Source organism: Notolepis coatsorum, assembly GCF_963971535.1.
Source record: "Notolepis coatsorum genome assembly, chromosome: 1".
Taxonomy (NCBI): domain Eukaryota; kingdom Metazoa; phylum Chordata; class Actinopteri; order Aulopiformes; family Paralepididae; genus Notolepis; species Notolepis coatsorum.
Window position 1 is genome coordinate 298,331,866 of NC_140165.1, and position 23,159 is coordinate 298,355,024.

General features: G+C 42.6%; 2 protein-coding genes across 2 annotated transcripts in view; one reads left to right on the forward strand and one right to left on the reverse strand.

Annotated features, from left to right (window-relative positions):
* Window positions 1–3,606: 3,606 nt before the first annotated feature.
* On the forward strand, window positions 3,607–4,542 carry LOC311225359 (olfactory receptor 5B12-like; the record flags this gene model as incomplete). Its single annotated transcript, XM_084310613.1, has 1 exon — window positions 3,607–4,542. The coding sequence occupies one exon, from the start codon at window positions 3,607–3,609 to the stop codon at window positions 4,540–4,542; it is 936 nt and encodes a 311-aa protein (XP_084166739.1).
* A 13,180-nt stretch (window positions 4,543–17,722) lies between these two features.
* Window positions 17,723–23,159, reverse strand: part of chrna10a (cholinergic receptor, nicotinic, alpha 10a) — a gene marked incomplete at both ends in the record, with an annotated part of 116,654 nt that continues 111,217 nt past the window's right edge. Inside the window, 3 exons of the mRNA XM_084334019.1 lie at window positions 17,723–18,441; window positions 19,181–19,713; window positions 21,227–21,381. Of these exons, the coding sequence (XP_084190145.1) occupies window positions 17,723–18,441; window positions 19,181–19,713; window positions 21,227–21,381 (1,407 nt within the window). The remainder of the gene's footprint in view (window positions 18,442–19,180; window positions 19,714–21,226; window positions 21,382–23,159) is intronic.

Consider the following 23,159-nt stretch of genomic DNA (forward strand, 5'->3'; position numbering starts at 1 on the left):
ATAAAACCGAGAATACTCGTGACGTGGCATTCAACGGTCGGGGGGTAAACCCGAGAAAAGCCATGAGTGGCATACAAAGTGTTAAGGGCGAAGAGAAGCAGTGCTTTGAACTGACGCTGGTAACAGTATTTAGGGGCGCCCCGACTTTTATTATTTTGGGGAAAGCCGGCTATAGATAGGACTTTTATTTTCAACGTGAGCCCACTGTCATTTTGGTTGAATGTGGTAATAATGTGTGTTCTTTTATAAAAATCCCATTGAACAGCTCCTTTATCCCTCTCCCTCTTCCTCCCCTCTCTCCCCACCTACGGAGAAGCGAATCAGTATATAAACCCTTAAAGGGAAGGGGTTATTACTGTGTCTAGCCCAGTGTGGGAAGAACTTTAGTCCGTACTGTAGAGCGAGAGCACTAGGTGCCCAGTGCGGAAATAACTTTCATTCCTGTGTAAATCTTTGTAACGTGAATCAATCAATCAATCAATCAAATGTATTTGTATAGCACGTTTAAACATGACGCTTGTCAACCAAAGTGCTTCACATAGCTAAGCTAAGTACAAAGAAAAGTATAAAATAAACAGAAAAATTTAATAAAATCAACGGATAGACAAAGGAAAAACAGAACAACACGTCAACAAGTACGGCAAGAGTCAAAGTGAGTCAGGGAAGGCCAGGCGAATCAGACTTTCAGTAAAAGAGAGCTCAATGGGACCACTGTGTGCGTGTCTGTTAATGTGCATTCTATCTAATGCTCATTACAATTTAACCCTTTCCCCACCCCCTGCCTATAGTTCATTGGGAAAGGTCTCTACTCATCATTCAGGAAGGGTACTGCTTTGGGGAGCGAATATATCATCCATCCTTACTGCCATCGGGTGTGGGAGGGCCCAGGAAGTATTGGGGGAAGTGTGGGTGTGTGGGGAGCTACTGCTGATCGCACTGGAGGGCAAGAAGGACCAGCGCACCATCCCTAGGTTAGTGAATCCTAGGCCCCATCCACTCCCGCTGCTCGACCTCCACTTCAACATTCATGGCCTACAGTCGGGGACTCAGCCGGACCCAGCTCTGCTGCGTTCTCACTACCAGGTGGCCGTGTACATCCACTCCCATAAAGCAGGGATAATCCACCCTGCTACAGTAGGATTGTCAGTATTCACATGTTACCTACAGTATTCATTTGAAAATCGTAAAGGGATAGTTCAGATTTTTGGAATCCTAGCCCTATATCTTACTTACCAGTGATGATGTTGATGTTGGTCTTTTCTCAGGACTATCCATGCTGTTCTTCATACTAACTCCGGTTAGTTAGCCAACGCAAAGTCAATGGGGTCAAGCTCCTGTCTGTACAAGCTGACCTTTGCATTGGTTTGTGGATAACTAGCTGGTTTGTGCTGAGAAAGGAATCTACTGATCAACATCATCATCAGAACTATCCCTTTAAAAGTATTCAAATGAACACAGGCAGAACACAGGCACAGGAGAATAGAGCGGTTTAGAATGTTTAATTGAAGTATGGGGGGTGGTCCAAGGGTCATGAGAGGAGCTAGAGACAGGGAACAAGGAGTGGAAGAGTGACAGGCCAATGGTGTGTGTAGGTGAGGTCCATGAGGGTGCAGGCTGGTGAGGATCTGTGGTCGAGGGGTAGGCCGAAGAGGTGAGGTCCTGTACATCGGAAAACAAGGGTTAGTATAGAGCAAAGTCACTGAGCACACAAAACATAATTCTAGGAACGCTAAGGTCTAGAAGAGAGTCCTATACCACAGGAGGTGTAAACAACACTTGGACAAGGAGTGCAGGCCTCTTATCCAGGTTCGGTGATTGGATGATAGCCGGCAGGTGTGTAGTCTGGCACAGGTGAGTAGGTTGATGGTGAGACGGGAACAGGAAGGGAACCATGTATGGGCATGGGGACATGCTGATAGACAGGGGAGAGAAAAGCCCTGGCTGTGGCTGTAACAGTTATGACCTCATTATATCCCCAAACAATATCTAACAAGGGTTTTTATCAATCCTTTCAAATTTGCGGTGCACATTTATGACCCATTTGAGGATGAACCCTATTGATTTTGGTGACCCTTTGACCTTTCCTCTAGCGCCACCATCAGGCCAAACGTTCAATTCTCACATTAGTGTATAACAGCTTTCATCTGAATCCTTTCAAATTTGCTGTGCACATTCATGACCCCAAGAGGAAGAATCCTATTGATGTTGGTGACCCTGTGACCTTTCCTCTAGTGCCACCATCAGGCAAAATTTTCAATACTCAAATTAGTGTATTTCCTGATACGATTTCCACCTAAATGTACAAACATATTTGCCTTACCATAGCAAGGAGGCCTTTGAAGATCTGAGTCATCTGGCCTCATGGTGGCGCTATTCTCCTAAAACTAAAAACATGAACTACTCCTCAACAGCTCAAATTAGGGGCATGGTCACAAAAGGTGGCTTGAGAATTTGGGCCGTTCAGGGATACACCTGCTGTTGGCCACCGACAGTCTAGTTATATTTTGCATGATGATGAAAGGTGTCAAGCATTAGGCTGTATAAAAGGAGTTACGTGTAGGTTTAGTCCTTTAGTCTGCATTACCACCGCCACAGACGAGGTAACACTATCACCGGGAACATACATGCTCTGGTAACTACACTGACTGGTGTCATTATGTTTAGTTTGATGTCTTGCTAATCGTTTTTAGTATTATAGGTCATCGTCATTTTGCTGTGGTATGAGGCTGCAGGTGGATATGAGGCTAGACAACAAGTATGCAGCTTTATGATGTTCATTTATTTTACTTTTTTAAATGACACCTGTCGTGACAGAATATAATTGTGCTCAAATGATTCAAGTGTTACTGGTAGCACTTGGAGAAGGACACAGACATACCGATGTTGTTTATACACTATAGGGTGTAGATCAAGAGAACAAAACACATTAACTTACTCCTTATTTGATACACTTGTTAAAATGGTCATCTACTCCCTATAACACCAGAGCTGCTCAACCATTATCTCGCTAGATGTTAACACTTCCTTCGATCAATTCTCCTTCCAATTTTCTGCTCCCAGCTGTTGGAACAAGATGCAAAAGACTTTGAACAATGGACAAATTGACTCCACTCACCACTTTTAAGGACTCTATTGCAGAGTTGTTTACACACACACCTATGCAACTGTCACCGAGCCTTTTAATTGTAATTTGACTGTTCTGCTTCATGTAGTACGTACCTTTTATTTGGTTGTTTGTTTGATGCATGTTTAATTTCCCTTACCTCCGTGATGTATGTACCATCTGCCTCTTTTCTTTTTCTCTTTTTTTGTCCCCTTTCCCTGTTACCCTTCGAGAGAGACCTTTTGTCCTCTCGCCAGGCTGTCATTGTAAATAAGAATTTGTTCTTAATTGACATGCCTGCTTAAATAAATAAACTTAAAATTAAAGTTGTTCTATTTAACTCTATTTCCTCCCCACTCTGCCGTGTTGTTATAAAGGGGTGGCATGGATAAAACAAATAGCTTTTTTATCAACACTTGCTTTTCCCCCTCTGTTACTCTCTGTCGTTACCTTTTGTCTGACATGTTCTTGTCTATTCCAGGTCACCCTCTCATTCAACCAGAATGGACGGCAACGTTACAACTCCAAGCGATGTCCTACAAATGCAGGGCTTTGACGTCTCTCCAGAATTGATTTATCCACTGTTTTTCTTGCTACTGTTTGTCTATTCCACTCTCCTCGTCTCCAACATCGGAGTGCTCGTGCTCATCGTCACCGAGCGGAGTTTGCACCAGCCGATGTACATGCTTTTCTGTAACCTGTCGGTCAACGATCTGATGGGCAACACCGTCTTACTGCCCCGGCTGATGACGGACATAGTTTCGACGGAGAGGTTCATCACGTACCACCAGTGTGTCGCTCAAGCGTTCTACAGCCACACGTTCGGATCAGCCTCTCATATGATACTCATCATCATGGCCGTTGACAGATATGTAGCCATCTGTCACCCGTTGAGATATGGGTCGATCATGACCACCAGAACGGTGATCGCACTCTCCGTATCGGCGTGGGGGGCTTCACTAATACTGGTCTCTATTCTGATAGGGCTCACTGTCAGGTTATCTCGTTGTAGGTCAGTTGTGCAAAACGCCTACTGTGACAACGCGTCATTGTTCAAGCTCTCTTGTGGCGACGTGTCAGTCAACAATATCTACGGACTCTTCTTCACCGTGCTGCTCTTTTCCTCCTCCATGGGAAGCATAGTGGTCACCTATTTTAGGATAGCCATCATCTGCTGGACCAAGAAAAACAAAGAGTTGAATAGCAGAGCAGTGCAAACCTGTGCCAGTCACCTCGTTCTTTATCTCCTCATGCTCTGGTCTGGGTTCTTAACCATCATACTGCATCGCTTCCCCAATTACCCCAATTTAAGAAAGATTGCATACATCTTATTTCACGTCGTTCCTGCAAATTTGAATCCGGTTATCTACGGGATGCAAACAAAGTCGTTACGTGATAAAATTGTGAAACTAATAAACAGAAAGGTTACTCAGTCCTAGTATTTACTGAACGTTTGCTACTCAACGTCCAGGTCATGAGCAAGCGAAGCAACCTACGACCGCCATACTTCGTGTTGATAATGGGTCATTCGTAAGTGCTCATTTGTCAGGATAATTTTAACCCTGCAGATGCTGAATTGGGCCTGTTTTTGTATTGTTCTATTTAATGCTTTACAACTCCAGATGTAAACATTCCAGAACCATGGATAATGGCTTAAATGAAAGAAGACCCTTGTACCATTACAGGTAATAATTATGCATTACATCACATGCAGGAGTGTGTTATGAGAATTAGAGCATGCCTAGGGGTGGTCGTCAGACCCCCCCTAGGCATGCTCTAATTCTCATAACACACGACTACAAGTGGTGTAATGTCTTTTATACAATTGCCGAATTCATCCAACCTTATTGCTATACAATAAACACACATTAATTGAAGATTTATTCACAAAACCATCCGCAGAAAAAGTAGGGCAAAAAAAAAAGCCTTGTGCTTCGAAGTGGTTATGCTTTGGCCCTCTTTTCGAAGGGGGTTATGCTTAGAGTTTGGAATCAGGGCTGGTGGTCTATCGCCCTGCTCTAAAGATAAACTCTAAGCATAACCCACTTCGAAAGAGGGCCAAAGCATAACCACTTCGAAGCAATAGGTTGCTTCAAAGCATGCCGTCTAACAGTGAAGTGAGCGGTTGTTATTGGTTTGATTGATTGATTGATTGAAAATTGTATTAACAGTGAAATGAGAGTGTCCTTTTGAAGGAGAGGGAGGTTCTATAACGAATGGCATCTAACAACACACTTCGCATGATTTATATTTTGTTTCACAATGAGTCATGACCAACCAATTACATAATCCAACATTGTGTAAGAAACTAACACATTCCACGTGACAGAATCGTTTTTGAATGTATCAATACATTCATTCATAAAGATTATTGTCCGCCATCTTGGTTTCATTCCTAAAACCACAAACGGCCGAGTGATTGTAATTCGGTTGTGGGCGGGTTCTGGGATCACGTGGAGTGTGTTATGAGAAATAACAACGTCTAACTTGACTGTTTCAACCAATCAGAATCAAGAAATGTGCATGCCGGCGGCTGGGTGGCACAGTGGACTAAGTGCTCGTCACCACCGCAAGAGACACTGGTATCGAATCCGGCTGTCAGCGGTGCCTCCGGCTTGGCCGGCCGTCATACTGACACAATTGGCGGTGTCAGGGTAGGGTGACGACGGACAGTCCCGCTGCAACAGAACAATGTCCCGCATTTCAAAGATCATGGTAAAAACAATAATAATAATAATTATTATTATTAAAAAATAATTTTAAATGTTGTTCATTTAATGCCTCGCTCCAATTAAGTGTGTCAGTGTCACTCGAGTCAGAAGAAACACGCACCTCTACCCCTGCGGGGCCAGCCGTGTATAGGTGTAACAGAGTGACAGCCAATGAAATGGGTGCATTTGTCACGCTGTCTAAGGTGCTGAACTGCTCTCTCGTGCAGCTCCGTGTTGACGGCTTGAATCCCGCTCGGGGCAAAAGCCTGCTGCCTGTCCGCCGACCCCTCTGCCGGTGAACACGCACCTCTACCCCCAAATTGCCGTATTTACGCGTTGACTTTAATAAACCGCACGGCTCAAATACTTGACATACCGGAAAGACAGTTTTTATTATCTTTTTCCCCCCTCCTTTTTTCCGATTTTTCTCCCATCCCACTGTTAGTCGTTATGCCAATTCCCAACTCCCATCCTGGTTGTTGCGCACTCCCCCCTACTGTTGGTCCGGGAGGCCGGAGACTGTCACATGCTTTCCTCCAACATGTGCAGCCAGCCGGCAGCCAGCCTGGCAGCGCAGATTCTCACCGGGAGAGTGTAACGAGGTCACACTACCTCCCTCCAGATCCTACCCTCGCTGTGCAGGCGCCCCGACCGAACTGTAGGGGTCGCTGTCCACAACGCCCAGGACCCACCCATCAGCTTTCCCACCCCTAACACTGCCAATTGTGTTAGTGTGAAGTGTGAACGACCAGCCAAGCTGATAGCAACGCCGAGAGCTGGATTCGAACCCAGCGTCTCCAGCGTTGATTGAGAGCGCCTTGCCCACTACACCACCTAGCCGCCCGAGTTGCGCTGTCTTTAAACTGCTAATAATACTCCATGACTCCGGCGAGACGCGGACCTTGCACCGAGGGATGATGATGAGCCGCCAAGGCGCCTCCAGCGAGGGACCGAAGCTGTCCAGAAAACCGTGAGAGAAGCTCGCCACCTCGCCCGCCACTAGCCCTCATCACTCACAGACACCAGGTCCGGTAGAGCCGGTATAGGCTACAGAGTGGAGAGAGAGCCTCGCTGAGCCAGCCAGCCAGGGCACGTTAAATAAATCGCAGTTACAAATCCCGGTGCTAGGTGAAGCATCTACAGTTTAATAAGATTAATAACAAAATGTGCTATATATATATATACCGTCGGCGTCGAATATGAAATAAAGGCATTTAAATAATAAATACATTTCTTTAATTTTAATTAGCAATTAAAAATGTTTAATAAGAAAATCATATTTTTTCCCCCTCACCTACGTGTCCCGCATTGTCCCGCAAAAGCAGTGCTGCTGTCCTGCGACTGAACAATTTTGACCTGGTCACCCTAGTCAGCAGGAGGGAAGCCGGTGAGTGGTAGTCTGGTCGTTGTAAACAGCGACTCCTACAGGTCGGTCAGGGCGCCTGCACAGCGAGGGAGGGAGATGGTGAAGGTAGTGTGACCTCCCACCCACGCGTTACACTTCACCAATGAGAGTCCGCGCTGTCAGGTGAAAAGAGGTTGCTGGCTGTCTCCTATGTATCGGAGGAAGCATGTGATAGACTTCAGGGCTCCCTAGACCGACCAGTGGGGGGCACATGCGCGCAACGACCAGGAAGGGGAGGGGGGAATTGGCATAACGACTAAATTGGGATGGGAGTAAAATTTGAGGTTGATATGTAAAACTACCCAACACTCCTAATACACTCCAAATACAACTCCAAAACGTTCCTGTAAATATGTTGTGACCTGTATTTACCACGTGGAGAAATTAAAAGATTTATTTAGACATTTTCTTTTTCTAAGCAGATATATACCCGGAACAATTTTTTGCTGAACCACTGCTGTCTGGGCGCAGTGATTTCTCCACGTGGTAAATACACAGGTCACAACATGTTTACAGGAAAGTTTTGGAGTTGTATTTGGAGTGTATTTGGAGTGACTGTTGGGAACTAGGCTACACTGGCACAACTATTTCCAGTGAATGACACTAAGCTATAGGCTAACAGTGCGGCTAAGCCTAATGCATGCACAGAGAAGAAAAGGGTATGTATCTGCTTGTCTAACTCCAGGGTAGATGGCAAATAAGTTAATTTCCCAAAAAGTTGGCGTGTTCCTTTAAGGCTCTAATTAGTTTCACAAACATTTATTTAGTTGGACATTTGTTATTGAGAGTTAATGAGTTTAAATATCTCCTCCCATGATGTCATCAGAGGACACTGAATCCTTGTGTTGTGTTAATTACAGCTCAATTAAATGATGTAGATGAAAAAGTAGCAATCACTATTTTGATTATGAATATCATTTCATTGAGCTGTAATTAACATAACACAAGGATTCAATGTCCTCTGATGACAACACAAGGAGATATTTAAACTTGTTAACTGTCAAACTAAATTAATGTGTGCAAAACAGTTTAGAACCGTGAGATTATGTGCAAAATAAATTGCCGTTGTTTTTCAGTGAAGCACCCCTTTAATGGGAATTAATTCCAATAGTAATATGATGATTGTTATTTGCAGAGGGTTCACATGCTGTTTACCTTGGACCTCCAAGAGACCAAGCCTTCTCTTGGGTTAGCTTACAATACAACAACTGAGGAGGAATTTGTCACGTCATGTCATTACACACATTGTCATGTCACATTACCATGTGTGGTTAATAAGTCACAAAAGGCAATGACATACTTTACGAATGATTTGTCATCCTACAGTGGGATGGCACTTGCATACAGTACGCAGTATGACTTTACTGCCCTCTTGTGTCTTGGTGCTGGGATAGATGTTTGTCCAGTGCTCTGTTCCTGCTTTATGTTTGATCATCATACAGTAGTTCAAAACACCCAATAGATATTTCACTAAATTGATTTATTTGTATAGAACTTTCTCAAGTACTCAGAGCACTTTGCAGTAAATTAAAAACGAAGTCGATTTAAAAACGAGATAGCATTAAAACAGGACAATTCAATATATACAGTATATGCGGTCAGAAACACAGTGATGCTCATGCAATAGATTAAAGATCATAAGCCAGTTTGAAAGGCTTAAAAAAGGCCAGATTGTCCACTGCTCTGACGCTAGGAGGGAGCTGGGTCCAGACAGAGGCGTGGGACAGCGGAAGAAAAGGCTCTGTCTCTTATAGAAAGGAGCCTATGGTCTTTGGAATAGCTACAAGTCCTGAGCAGGAGAGTTCAATGAGTTGAAAATATGATGGTGTTATAACAATGACAACAACAATAGAATGAAACATTTTCCTGGAACTGACCACAATTTACTGAAACAGTAAAGTTATGCAAGTAATGTAACTGCTTAAAGTGAGTCATTTTTTATTATGTCTGTAATATGAATTTCCTCACTGGGTACCATGAATGAATGAAATCAATTCAAACAACACACTTTTTACACCTTTTTACAATGTCTATTTTGTGCTACTAGGTTGAATATTATAGATATCGTAACACGTCACAATAATCTTGAAACTTTAGGAAGAATAACGTTGAAAGGCTAATTTGTGATGCAATAGGCATGCATCACGTTTGTTTCATTGATGTACTGTATGTATAAAACATACAAAATATTAACATTTCAACAGAGTATAACATTTGCAGTATTTCAAGCGGTCCTGTCACTTTGCTCACTCACCCTCATGCTAACATTGTCTACTTTTCTCCTTGACTTCTATTATAGAAAAATCATATGTTCACCCTCTTAATGCTTTGCTACCCTTTAAAGAAATACTGTCAATATTTATTGTACTATTCCTTTACAAGAAATCAGCTTACTATGAAACACTCCGACATACAAGATCATGTTTTGTCTTAAACCACTCCTAGCCACAGGCAGGTGCAGGCTTATCAGTCATCATAAGACCGTTTTTTCCTGTATGCAAACCTTGCTTTTCTTACTGTATAAAGCTCAGGGTCACCTTGACTCAGGGCTCACTTCTCAGATTGTCTTGTACTCTCTGTATTGAACTGAGACTTCTGTGTGCACAGAATAAAACTATTTTCTTTGCTATCCCTCGATTCAATCTCAATTTCTTTTAAACTCACCGGACTTGGTAAAACTACATTTCCGCAACACTTCCGTAGTAAATTTGGAAAGTGCACTGAAAAAGGACCTTGTGTATTTTTCCATATTGTGGCAGGAGTTGACTGAAGCAAATTACAGTCATCAATGTTTCTTTTGCTTTTGTTTTTCTCAAGTCATCTAATAAGACATAGACTCTCCTCACATGCGTACCAGCATGTATACGGGGTAGAGGTGATACACTGGACATGCTACTACATCCTCTAACTACAATGAAAACATATCAATTCCATCTACACCCTGCTACTCTGCGAATATCAACAGACTAGGGCACATGCTACTTATACAGTACTTGTGACATTATTGTCAGGCTTGGGGGGGGGGGGGGGTCTAGCACACACAGACACACACAAAAGGGGGTAACCACTGGTATCGCAGAGAGCGATGAGATAGGGCGGGGGGAACACAAGAACACTGAAATAAATACAAATAAAAGCTATAGAAAACACAACACACCAGGATAAAGGAAATGGGGGGGAAATGACCACCACTGCACGTCAGAAAGAGAAAAGCCTAGAAACAATACTTGAGACACTCCTCTACTACTGAGGGAAAACGTGAAAAGAAAAAGCATCTGAAAGCACGAAACCAAGCCTACTTATAGACACCAATCAGGTGGCAATCAAGCCCACACACCTGCCATGCGCATGGCAATTAAATTGTCTGGTGATTGACAGCTCACCAGAGAAAACCTCAAATACATCCATACAGTGGCGGCTCGCCACTAGGGGCGCTCGGGCGCCGCCCCCCTCAGGAACTACCCTGGTTATATGAGAGAACAAGAAAAATAAGTTTTTAGTTTTTTGTTTTATAGCCCTATAAATAATATAAACATGTTTAAAATGAATAATATTTACTCATTTTAAGTATGTTTGTATTTCCAATGCACAATATAACGTTATTATCGCAATTAAAAAACACTCGTTTTCCAGAGCAGGAAGTGACATCACGTTTTTTTTTTTTTTTTTTTTTTTTTTTTCGTATTTCTCTGCCCGGGCTATACGCGATAGCGCTCTGAGTGCGCGTCACAGTTTGATCGCTGTATCCGTCACAGCCAATCAGTGCATACGCGTTGTGCGTTGAAATATGACTATTATGTGGAATCCGGGCGCGATTTGAAGCGGTCAAGCCAGTAGCGTCAAGATTATCTGTAGCCGCATTTCGCGGAGACGCTCTCTGATTGGCCGACGCCAGTATTTTTTTCCGTAGCAGAATTTCACAGAGACGATCTCTGATTGGCCGAATCCAATTTCTAATGTTCCAATTCTAGGTTATTCTAGGTTGGTCGGTGGAGATAGTTGTGTTGTTGTGAGAATGATGCAGCAGCTGTTTGTCTTAGACGAGCGTGCCGTGACTGCAAGTTCTTTAGAACTGTTAAGCTTAGGCACTCTTTCAAAGTTGGTTACGGTTAGAGTTTGTCTTAGAGCATGGCGATAGAACGCCAGGTAGTTTGCAGTCTGTTCGAGCGGAAATGGACAAAGGAATGTACATGTGTTGTGCTAACGAGCTAACACTTGGCTAACAAGCTATATGGCGGATGCAGTCTGGAGACAGACTACAGTGGACAGTGGTCTGGAATACATCATCAGTGGATTATACACGTTTATCAAGCTCTCCTGCCCTGGACGTTTCAACTAAACAGTGAGTGTCTCTCTCTCTCTCTCTCTCTCTCTCTCTCTCTCTCTCTCTCTCCTCTCTCTCTCTCTCTCTCTCTCTCTCTCTCTCTCTCTCTCTCTCTCTCTCTTCTCTCTCTCTCTCTCTCTCTCTCTGTGGTTAACGTTAACGTTTGTAAATAGTTTTTTTAGGAGCAGTACTGTAGGCTTACTGCTGGCCATTCATGAAGCGAGACAATGCTGATTGTTTATTTATTTTATAACACAAGACTATGACTACCCAACTGCCTAGCCAGCGTGTATCCAATCTTGGATGCAATAATAACGTTACACCACACTGACTATGTCGATGGCTCATTGATTTAACTACTGCAGCTCTCTCGGATTGAAAATACGTGATATGGCTTGTTCAATATCGTCTATGTTTGAATGAATGAATGAATGAGAACTTTATTAACAGATTGCAGAATGGTACAATACAGTACGGCTCAATACACACAATTGTTAAGGGGATGCAGACCAGAGAAAGACGTTGTCTTGTTTACATCAGGGTCCCAGATTTTCGATATCATATCGATAGTTTAATAGCTAGCCTTGGCTCGTTTAACAATATGCAAAATATGTGTACAGCCCTGTACTCATACTGAAGTTATTCTTGGTATATAATAGGTCTGATTGTGTAACGAATCGATTCCACGTCGCGCTGTGTGAGAGAGGAGAGAAGGAGAGAGGGAGAGATCTGCCTGTGTTTGGAGACGGGCAAGTTTGTTTCTAACTTTTCTATTTATATATTGTGTTTCAAGTTGTGAATTAGAGTCTAGACTATACTTTATTTGACTGGTTGTGTGTTGTTGTAGTAACAGCTGAGCGACTCGTTCATAAGAGCCGATTCATTGCCGTGAGCGTGAGTCGAATCGCTCACGTCTTGCCATGAGTCTGTTGCGTGGTACTGTACTGTACATGTTTGCAAAATGTTTGGTATAGCGCCCCTAGTGGCGAAGTACCCACCGGCCGCCACTGCATCCATAGCACACCGAAATGAACTAAAAACCAAACCCACGTACAGGCCGTAATCCATCACAATCATGGGATTGAGTCCAACTTCTGATTCTCCTGTATTACCTGTCCTGTCTTTTCATTTTACTGCCCCAATAAAGCAGAAATGCTCTAAACGAATCTAAAATGCATCAGTGTTTTTCACCTTGAAATCAGATTGTTCTTTGCTTCTCTAATGCAGACATGCATGCCGGCTTCTTGACCTTAGGGGCCATGAAATACACTTGTATCATTGTCAGTAAGAAAACGAGAATTATTTTCTTGATTCCTGAAAAGTTGACCTTTTGGAGATAAAGTAGGCTATGCTTTAAACAGAATTTGCTGTGTTTTGGGTCTGTAATATGTTTGTTTACATTGGTAATCTTGGAGTGAAACACACATATTTTTTGAATTATGATGGGATAAGAAAGTTCAAATACAATATTTTCCATCAACAGATCAGACTTTCAGGATGTATGGGAACATGACTTTTCAGAGGCCTGATGCACAAAGAGGTAATCACTCCAGCCTAGGAGGTCATCACTCCAGCCCAGGAAGTCATCACTCCAGCCCAGGAAGTCATCACTCCAGCCCAGAAAGTCATCACTCCAGCCCAGGAGGTCGTCACTCCAGCCCAGGAGGTCATCACTCCAGCCCAGGAGGTCGTCACTCCATTCTCTAAGACAAACTCTAACCTTAACCAACTTCGAAAGAGTGCCTAAGCTTAACCATCGAAAGAACTTGCCGTCACGCTCTAAGACAAACTCTAACCTTAACCAACTTCGAAGAGTGCCTAAACTTAACCAGTGTAGAAACAGGCGTCGGCCAATCAGAGAGCGTCTCCGAGAAATGCGGCTGGGTTTGGTATTCACGCCTCCAGCCCAGGAGCGTTATTTCTAAACCTAGCCGCATTTCTGGCAAGACGCTGTCTTGTTTACATCAGGGTCCCCATCATCAGGGTCTGTTGTTGTGAGGGGGAACTAACTAACTAATTAATTTCGCCGCGGGGGGGGGGGGGGCATAATCACCCGGACAATGAATGGTAACTTGTTTAAAATGACAAGATATACATATGTGATTATTATTGGATGGATCTGAGAGAGAGAGAGAGAGAGAGAGAGAGAGAGAGAGAGAGAGAGAGAGAGAGAGGAGAAACCTAGCTGCATGGACTCTGTGATCATATTGATTGATGGCAATGGTGATAGTTGTACTGTAACTGTACCTACTTAAATATCCGTATGCTTGTGGTTTCTCTGACGCACACAGTAGGCTACTCAGTGTGTGGTTTTGCGATGCGTGCGTGTGTTTGTGTGCAGTGTGACATTGTGCTACCTTGGTACATGTTAATTTTTGGTATCGACCCTCCTGGAGAAAAATTCACCAGCCGCCACTGCTGGGATCCTTATGAAAGCCTGAAAGATCATTCTTTCCAGTTCACTTTCCTCACCTACTGATTTGCACATTACTGTATTCATGCCAGTGTTATGTACATTAACACTTTAACTGCCACACACGAGATATCTCGGGTTTCCGATAGTTATGTTGAAAGCCACTCACGAGATTTCTCTGAATTTTTTATTTATTTTTTAGCGATCTGAAATCATATTGCATCACGCGAGCCTACCCGAGTATACCCGAGCACCGCCGGCGATCATATGTGGAAAAAAGCGCCCCCTATCGTCTCCCAGATGACATAAGGGATTTTGGAATGGACTCAATGAAAATGGATGGGGAAAAAAATCCGGTACTCCACATTTTCCAGTCCACTGATCCAGCCGGGGTTACCACAGTTCATTCTGGAGCCTCTCAGCCCCGCGGAATCATGTGTACTACTGTATCACGTTGGATCCATACACTTATCGATTTTTTCGAATGGTGATCAGGAATTGGAATATACCAGTTGGATACCATCTGATGTCAGGTAAGGAATCTATGTTATCAGTGTTAGGATAATCAGACAAATTTTTATGAAGATATAGGCTGTTTTGTGAAATGGGCTCTTTCGGTTTCACTGTAAAAGTCCAAGAGGAAATCAACGCGGCGATTATCCGTGCGCGGCCCGAATGTGCTTGCGTGCACGTATAATATTGATCATCTAGCGTTTATTTGAAAACGATTCATAAATAGGCAGACGAATATCAACGTTGTGGAATATTCCAGTAAAAGACGATTTTCATAAAATGGTCCAGAATGAACAGTTTTTTATCTCAAAACGGGTGCTTTTCTAAATGCTCTGAAACGGAAATGAAGCGATAAAAAACCAATCTGCCTTGACAGCACTGACTGGAAAAGTAGTCTTTGATAAGCGACAGGCAGATTAGACACATAGCCTTAATTTAAAACATAGATTAGGCGATATTAACGTTAACATTGAAGTGGACCGTGGCATCAAGGGGGTAAAAAGGAAAACCCGGCGTGGCACTCAAAGTGTTAACAAGGACACACAATTATGCAAAGCATTCTTCCATAGATTGAACTGGTTTTACACAAAGTGCCATGCCTTGGAGCCACCAATAGGGGCAGAGTGGTTAACCGTGAGCATTAGTGACATTGTTATAGAGGTGCTTCACACATTTCAACCATTTTAATCTTAATAATAACATTAAATTATTATTCTTTAAACATTTGAATTCATTAAACTTAAAAAAAAATTATATAAATTATATGCATTCAATCAGGTTGGTCAGAACTCATTGTCTGGTGCATGTTATACAGTGGCTTGAGGATGTATACAGGATAACAAATATAAAGCAAAGGAAGTCGTGGTAATCTGAGGGATTTAACAGATAATCCATACTGTACATTGATTATGGTAAGATTTTTGATTCCTCGTCGGACTCATTCTTTCTTTTGACCTACAGTGTAGATCACTCTCGTACTCAAGACCTTGGTGTGACCTTTGTGACGGGATCTTCTCCATTATTGGGGTCAAGCATGGTCTCAAAGACGTCTACACAGACATTACAGCCTATCTATTGGTAGCCCATGATAAACATCATCATATTCACTGCAGTGATGACAAGAGCCAATGCTCCACTCCGCCATGTTACACAGCAATCTTACATGTGATAGCAACCAGTGTTTTCCCCAAATTCATATCAGCATATCACACCCCAAATTCATATCAGCACATCACATAGTTACAGTATGTCATACTCAGGGTGGTTCATCCAGATGTACGGTCTTGTGTATTTGTCTTTTCAAATAATTGGAAATCTTGGCTTATTTGTGTGATGGATTACACAGTATGATCCGTTATGTTGCCATCTGTAATCCTCACAAAAAGCATAATAACCGAAAACACATGTACTACAGCGTGGGCGTCAAGAGTCACTCTACATGCGCTCTGCATGGTAATGTCAAATAAATCCTCTTTTGTGGTAATAAAATTATGTTTGGCTTTAATTTCACTGTCCTGTCAGGACACAACATCCTTGCATGTGTGAGATATTTCTCCTTCCCTTCGTTTGATCAAAGTGCCGTCTCTGAGAGCCATACAAAATACTTTTCTACCTGTTACTCACAGGTAAATGTGTCACATTCACTCACACACTGACGGCGGAGGCAACCATGTAAGGTGCCAACCTGTTCATCGGGAGCAGTTAAGCGTCTTGCTCAAGGAGCTGGAATATAACCGGGAACCTTCTGATTACCAGGTGACCACTGTACCTCCTGAGCCACTGTTGCCCCCTGATCATTTGTTGTCAGTTATCCTCACTTTCTATTTTTCACATTACCATGTCTCTATCAATACCAGAGTTGAATATATTTATCATTGTCATACTATTCATTTACATTGCTGTTTATTGACTCCTTTTGTGAATCCCCTCATGTACTTTCAGAAAATGTCAAACAACAGGTACTGTTGTAAATTCCCCATTATTTTGTTATGCAGGGATTTATTATTTCCAGTCAGTGTTTGTGAAGAATAAACCATTCTCATTCCAATACTTTTCATTCATTTATAACTTTTATAAGGATGGAAAATCACCTGTACTGATGCCAGCCTTAATTTGCAAATTTGCAAAGGACTATTCTCTGTGTCTGTGTCCACTCTACCGGAGTTACCGTTCTGGATAAAGTGGTTCCAGCACAAAACATTACAAACGTTATATTTCCAATAGGTACTGTAGCAGTGTATCAGTTTATTGGTATGGTGGAAAACATGTCAGCGGATGGCTAGTATCACTAACTGAGGCTGTACAAGTTTATTCACGTGTCAAGAGATTTACTGTGCCTTGAGTAGAACTAATCAACCCTAACATAGTCAGATGAGTAGGGAATGGAAGTTGCCACAACCAAACTCAGAAGCAGACGATTACAAGAGATACAATTAGATTCTACTCCACTAACCAATACATAGCAAGTCATTTACCATTGTTATCAAACTTCTGAACCTGTAAAGCAGGTCATACTATGTTCTAGGGAACAATGTCTTGCTCTGTATGTCAACTGTTCTACATGACACATCTGACGAATGTACAATACATTTCTGTGAATGAACTGTTACAATTTTACAATATTCAATATTACACTTACTGTACACTTACTGTAGACTTCTGTATATGTTACTGTATATTTTATATTAGAATGTATAAATATAACATAGGAAATGTATATCCCGGAGCTGGGTATTTTTATTCTTAGGCTTATTTTATTCTTCATTCGTGACTTGTTTTGTCTCCCTAAATGTTTACTGTGAGCGATTTGTTGTGCCAAATTTCCCTCGGGATGAATAAAGTATTTCTATTCCATTCTATTCTATTATTATAGTACATTGTGAAAAAATTTAATGTTTATAGAAATAGAAATCTCTTTACAGTGCTATGTGATGGAATTTTACAAATATTGTCTGTGATGTGCTTCAATAAAATGTGATATCATAATAAACAATATGAGCCTATGTGATACCTCAACCAACACTGTAATTTCACAATAGATAAATACAAATTGTACCATTTACATATGGTACGGTACCAAGTGAATCTTTTCCAGGGCTAGCAGCTTGGAAATAAGAGTAAACCATACTTTACAATGTTACTTTTCACTATTCATCTCAAACCCGGCCCTCCAAGGGAAGTAACAATCGTGTGATTGGAGAGCGGGGTTTGAGATAGTTCAATTGGCGTGACTTCCTTTGAAGAGTTTGTGCAGTCAGATGACTTTGCCCATGATGAGGAGGCTCATGAGAAACACCATGATGAAAAAGATCCACATGAAGAAGCGATCCAAGACCTTGGCCACCTTCTTCCACTCCCCAGTTCTTTTCTGTGTGGCCCTTTGATCTCTATAACAGTTGGCAATGTACTCAATATTCCGTAGGAGCTGCTCCTCCTCCTGGCAGCGGGCGTTGGAGGAGACCTCTCTCCCTTTGCTCTCGCCATCACTCACACCGCCCTTCCTGCACCTGCACCTGCCCGGGGCCGCGCCCACTGCGTCCCCGGCGCCGTCCATGCTCATGAAGACGCCGTTCTTCCAGGCGCTGTAACGGTTGGTCGGGTTCCTCCCCATCGAGCCCGTTGGACTCATCATCTGCTCCAGGTCCTCTCTCGCCTCTGGCACCTTGGAGCCCACGCCCTCTTGTCCTCTCTTCAGTACGCAGTCCTCTCTGCCGGGGCCAGCTTGTCCGTTCATGGTGCAGGAGGTGGTGTTGGTCACGGGGGCGGGCTGTTGTCTCTCTGGCTGTTGTGGCGACAGGCAGTTCTCTCCTACTTCGTAAACGAAGCACATGCTCGCCAGATACTGCAGAATGACTTTCTTGGCCCACTTAGGCACAGGCTTGGCATCTGGACCACAGTGGTGAATGTTCATAATGAAGATTGTTAGGGCAGTGGAGGCTGTTATCATCGTCATGGTAGCAATGTAATACTTCCCTGTGGAGCAAAAAGAAGGAAATCAAAATAGAAATCGAGACATTGCAGAGAAACTTTCTCTATATTCATATTTGGAACAAAACGTTTTTGGTAACACTTTATAATAATCAGCGTTAGTAGTAAATCATTTATAAGACATTGGTTAAAGATAAACAAATCATGAACAAAACAAACACGCTGACTGACAAACACAATGATCGCTCTCCAATTATAGTTATTAGCATTAGCATGCTAACGCTAGACAGTAAGAGCAATTTTGCCTGTGCCTCTTCATCTGGGACTCACTTCCTGTTTCCTGTTCATGCATTAGCATATGCATTAGTAACAAGTAAGAGTAATCTGAAAGTGATAGGTTACACATTTATGTGTGATGAACTGTTAGGGGAATGCAAAAATATGTGTAAATGACTTATAAGTGAATCTGTAATACATTTAGGCCTGCACATAATTTATAACAGATGAGGAGCAGGTCTCATTCAAAGTAACATCAACAAATCATTAGGTAAACATTTAATGATAAGTAATAATTTCTTAATGATTTGTTCATGAATATCTCATAGTTAACTAATCATTTATAGATGACAACCTATTTGTGATACGCTAACATAGTATTAACTAATCATTTACAAAGGTATATTAATGTCTCGTTCATGATTAGCTGATAATTTACTAATCTTTTATAAATGACTTACTAACTATCTTTATTATAAAGCATTATCGACACCGTAATGCCACTTACCGATGAGTGGCACATTCTCAGAGGGAGGCATGATCTCCGCCACCAGCAGCTGAAAGACGGTGAGGGCCAGCATCACGGTGACCCCCAGAGACACCTTCTCCCCGGAGTCAGCGGGCAGGTAGAAGCCCAGCGGGGCCAGGAAGGAGATCAACACGCAGGGGATGAGGAGGTTAAAGACGTAGAAGGTGGCCCTCCTCTGTAGCTTCAGGGTGTAGGTCACGTCGGGGTAGGGGTCGGCGCAGCAGCCGTACTGGATGACGTTCTTCTTAGCGGGCATGCCCTGCACCACCCACTCCACGTTATCCACCAGGTCTGCCAGGTCTGCGCTGTCCATGGCGTTCAGGATGTCCAGCTGGTTTCCATTGTAGGTCCAGGAGCCGTAGGTGAACCGACACTGCTGGGCGTCGAAGGGGAAGAAGGACACGTCCACCTTGCAGGAGCTCTTGGTGATAACCGGGGAATCCCACAGGATCTGCCCGTCGTGCCGGACCACCACGTTGGTGTTCATGGAGCCGGTGAAATGGTCATCTGCGCTGAAATACAGAGAGAACACTTCTAGAGAAAGAGAAGGAGATAAATACACCGGTTAGGGATGCACCAGTATGGATACTGGTGTTGAATTATCAGGTGGATACCGGGCTAAGACGGGCTGTTACCAGGCCAAAACCGGGCTAAAACAGGGTATCAGATATCAAGCCAATACCAGGCTAAAACAGGCTGTTACCAGGCCAAAACCGGGCCAAAACAGGGCATCAGATATCAAGCCAATACCAGGCTAAAACAGGGTATCTGTATTAGAGAATTTCCCAATACTAAAGTCTGATACCATGCGCCTATATAACCTCCACTCTAGTGGAGAAAAAATTACATCCCAATCATTTTTGTTCAGTGACCCCAAACTAATGGTCTAAGTCTATACTGATTCAAAGTAATACATGTACCGTATATTGGATCAGTATTTGGTATCAGCCCGTAGGTAATCAGTATCAGTATCACCAGTGAAAGAATGGTATTGGTGCATCCCTAACAGTAATTTTCCACAACCATCCTGTAACACTGATAGAAATGTTGGATATTGTCTCTTTGTTACTTAGCTGTTACTCAGCTGAGGTCTACTCCCATACAGTAGAATAGATCACATAGGGCACTAATGAAACAAGGCAAAAGCATACTAATCTAATTGGAGTAGGAGGAAAATGATTCAATGTGAAAAGGCATGAGGAAGCGAAGGCACAAGTAAAGCCACTGAGGGAGGAGTTGACTCTTGTTGTTGGAGAGTTTGTCCTCGCATCTCAGTGTTGTGTCTGCGTTTTATAACTTGAATGCAACAGCATCAGCATATCCATACTTTGCACCAGTTACCATCAGCCCCAGATAGCAAACTGACATAGAAACTAGGGATCCAACAATACAGTTAGCCCACAGTTCAATACGTACCTCGGTTTTGGGTTTGATTAGGTTTCGATGCGCATTTTGTGCGTAAGGAGAAAGAAATTCAGCTATTTATTTATTCCCAAATCATTTATTTATTTAGCTTATTAGCAACAAAAAAAAACTTTCCATTCAGACACATTCCTGGTGTATTGTATAATGTAAAATAAATAAATGCGTTTCATATTTATGTCAATATGTACAATATTTGTCTGTGTTATCTGTGGTTACTTGGATCAATGTTGAAGCGTCAATGATGAATACAAAATTAATCAGTTGTCAACATGAATTGATTCAAAATAGAATTTTCAATGTCAACCAAAACGATGATTCAGTTCTTTTCAATTTCAACATTGAATCACTGAGCAACTTTGCTATCTGGGAGGTAATCACCACTACCAAAGTATTACAATATTTTAATATCCATTTCATCATCAATATAATATCACTTTACTTCACCGGCAGGATTACTGACGTATATAAAAAGCAGACAGAGGCCTGGACACTCCCAAGAATAATGGCTTCAAGGAATGTTCAGCTTGTGCCCTCACACCAACTAATCAACAGAGTGAGCAGAGAACTCTCTCTGATGAACCCAATACCAGTCCGACCTACTTGTTATATAGGACTATATCAGGTCTCCATACATAACTACTAGGTATACGGATGGTATCGAGTCCGTCATAATCATCTTTGTCCCACGTGAGGTGTGCATCGATCCACACCTGCCGTATCCACAAATATGCTGTCAGAATCTGGTTACGCTCATCCTGTAAGAGAAGGGCGGTCATGAACAATAGCCACGTGTATCAAGCGAGGTATTGAAATAGAACAGGAATATAATTGTGTTAACCCTTTCACTACCACACTACAGAAGGTTAACCCTTTCACTACCACACTACAGACGGTTAACCCACAGGGGGGGTGTATTTATTCAAGGAAATGGGTCAGGTAAGGAGGATGGAAACACAGGAAGAAAACAACAGAAAACTGCCGAACCCGGCGACGTACATTTGCTGCATGTCTTCCCCCCCCCATATCTTCTCCTGACCTTCCTCTCTCTGCTCTCTGTCGGTCATGTCTGACCTGAAAAAGCTGTAAAAATGCAAATAAAATCTATCTTAAGAAAAAATTAAAATACTGACAGCCACGCTGACTATAGACTTGGAACTTGAAATAACAAGAAGAATGGCAGACTCAAAAACAGACGAGGAACCACTATCATAAGCAGACGAACAACAAGATAATGCAGACACACAGAAAGGAACCTTCTTTGCCTCATGGATTTCTGGCAGACTTGGCACAGCTAGTGCATTGCTGCCATCCACCGGTTGATAAAACTTGTAACTCACAATGAAGGGATGTGGATTACATCAAATCTCCGTTGCTACGGTGTCTGATTTTGCCAAATTTACCAGATGTACGTTTTTACCAAAACATACTACTCTTACTCTACACTACTACACAAACTACTTAACACCCACTACATGAACCCCCACCTCATCATATCATCCCCTCAAATCTGTTGAGCCTATCTACTCCCTGCAGCCTGGGAGTGCTGCATCTATTTCTTCTCCTGTGATTCTGTAGTATCCAGAAACGTCTTTGCTGCCTCAACGACTGCTCGAATCCTACCTGACATGGTCTTGTGGCACACAGTTGATCATCATAACAAAGAAAGCCAAAATCTTAACCATGTCCAAACCTAAGTAAAGCCCCCTCCTGCTCCCTTTCAGTGTCCTTTTTGACAGCTGAAATGTTCTTAACTGCCTTGACTTTAATTACAGCAACTTCTCTTTTCTTAAAGGGACATTGCATCGAGTCTGCTTCATGAGCTCCATCACATGACACTTTGCCTCCTCCTCCTTTAAATACCACTCTGAATTGCACCCATCTTCTCCACATCTACTGCGTCTGAACTTCTGAAGTCCTCTCTACTATCTACAGCTGCAATACGACCGAAAGCATGGGGTTGCTTACATTGCAGTGGCCTTGGTCTGCATGCCCTCACTTGATAACTCACATCATCTAAACACACCGTCGGCAGGTTACCCAAATCAAAGCATACCACAACTGACAAACTCATTTGCCTTTCTCTGCCCTGATAGCAAGAAAGCCTCCAGCTAATCAACAACTGTTTTATGAAAAAGCGAAAAGCATGATGCTTTGTGAACCTAAAGTTTCTTTATTTTTCTTGGAGGAGTATATGATTTTGATCATTCCACTGCTAATAGTGAATTTAACAAGTCGAAGCAAGGGCAGCAGAATGTCCCCACGTTCTTTCTTCACCCACTCTGTCACTTTCAGCCCATCTGAAAGAACACCGTCCTCCATCGGTTTCACTCCAATAAAAAAATGTCCTATTACCTTGTGTCTTCGATTTCCTTGATCAAAATGTTGTTTTACCTAACAGGAGAAACCGCGCCTTTTGCTTCAAACATTTCCACATTCCCGTCTACCAGAAAGGAAACTAAACACACAGGAACCAAAAGAACCAGAGCATGGACATAATGAACAGAAACTAGACAGGGAAAAAATAGGGGAAAAC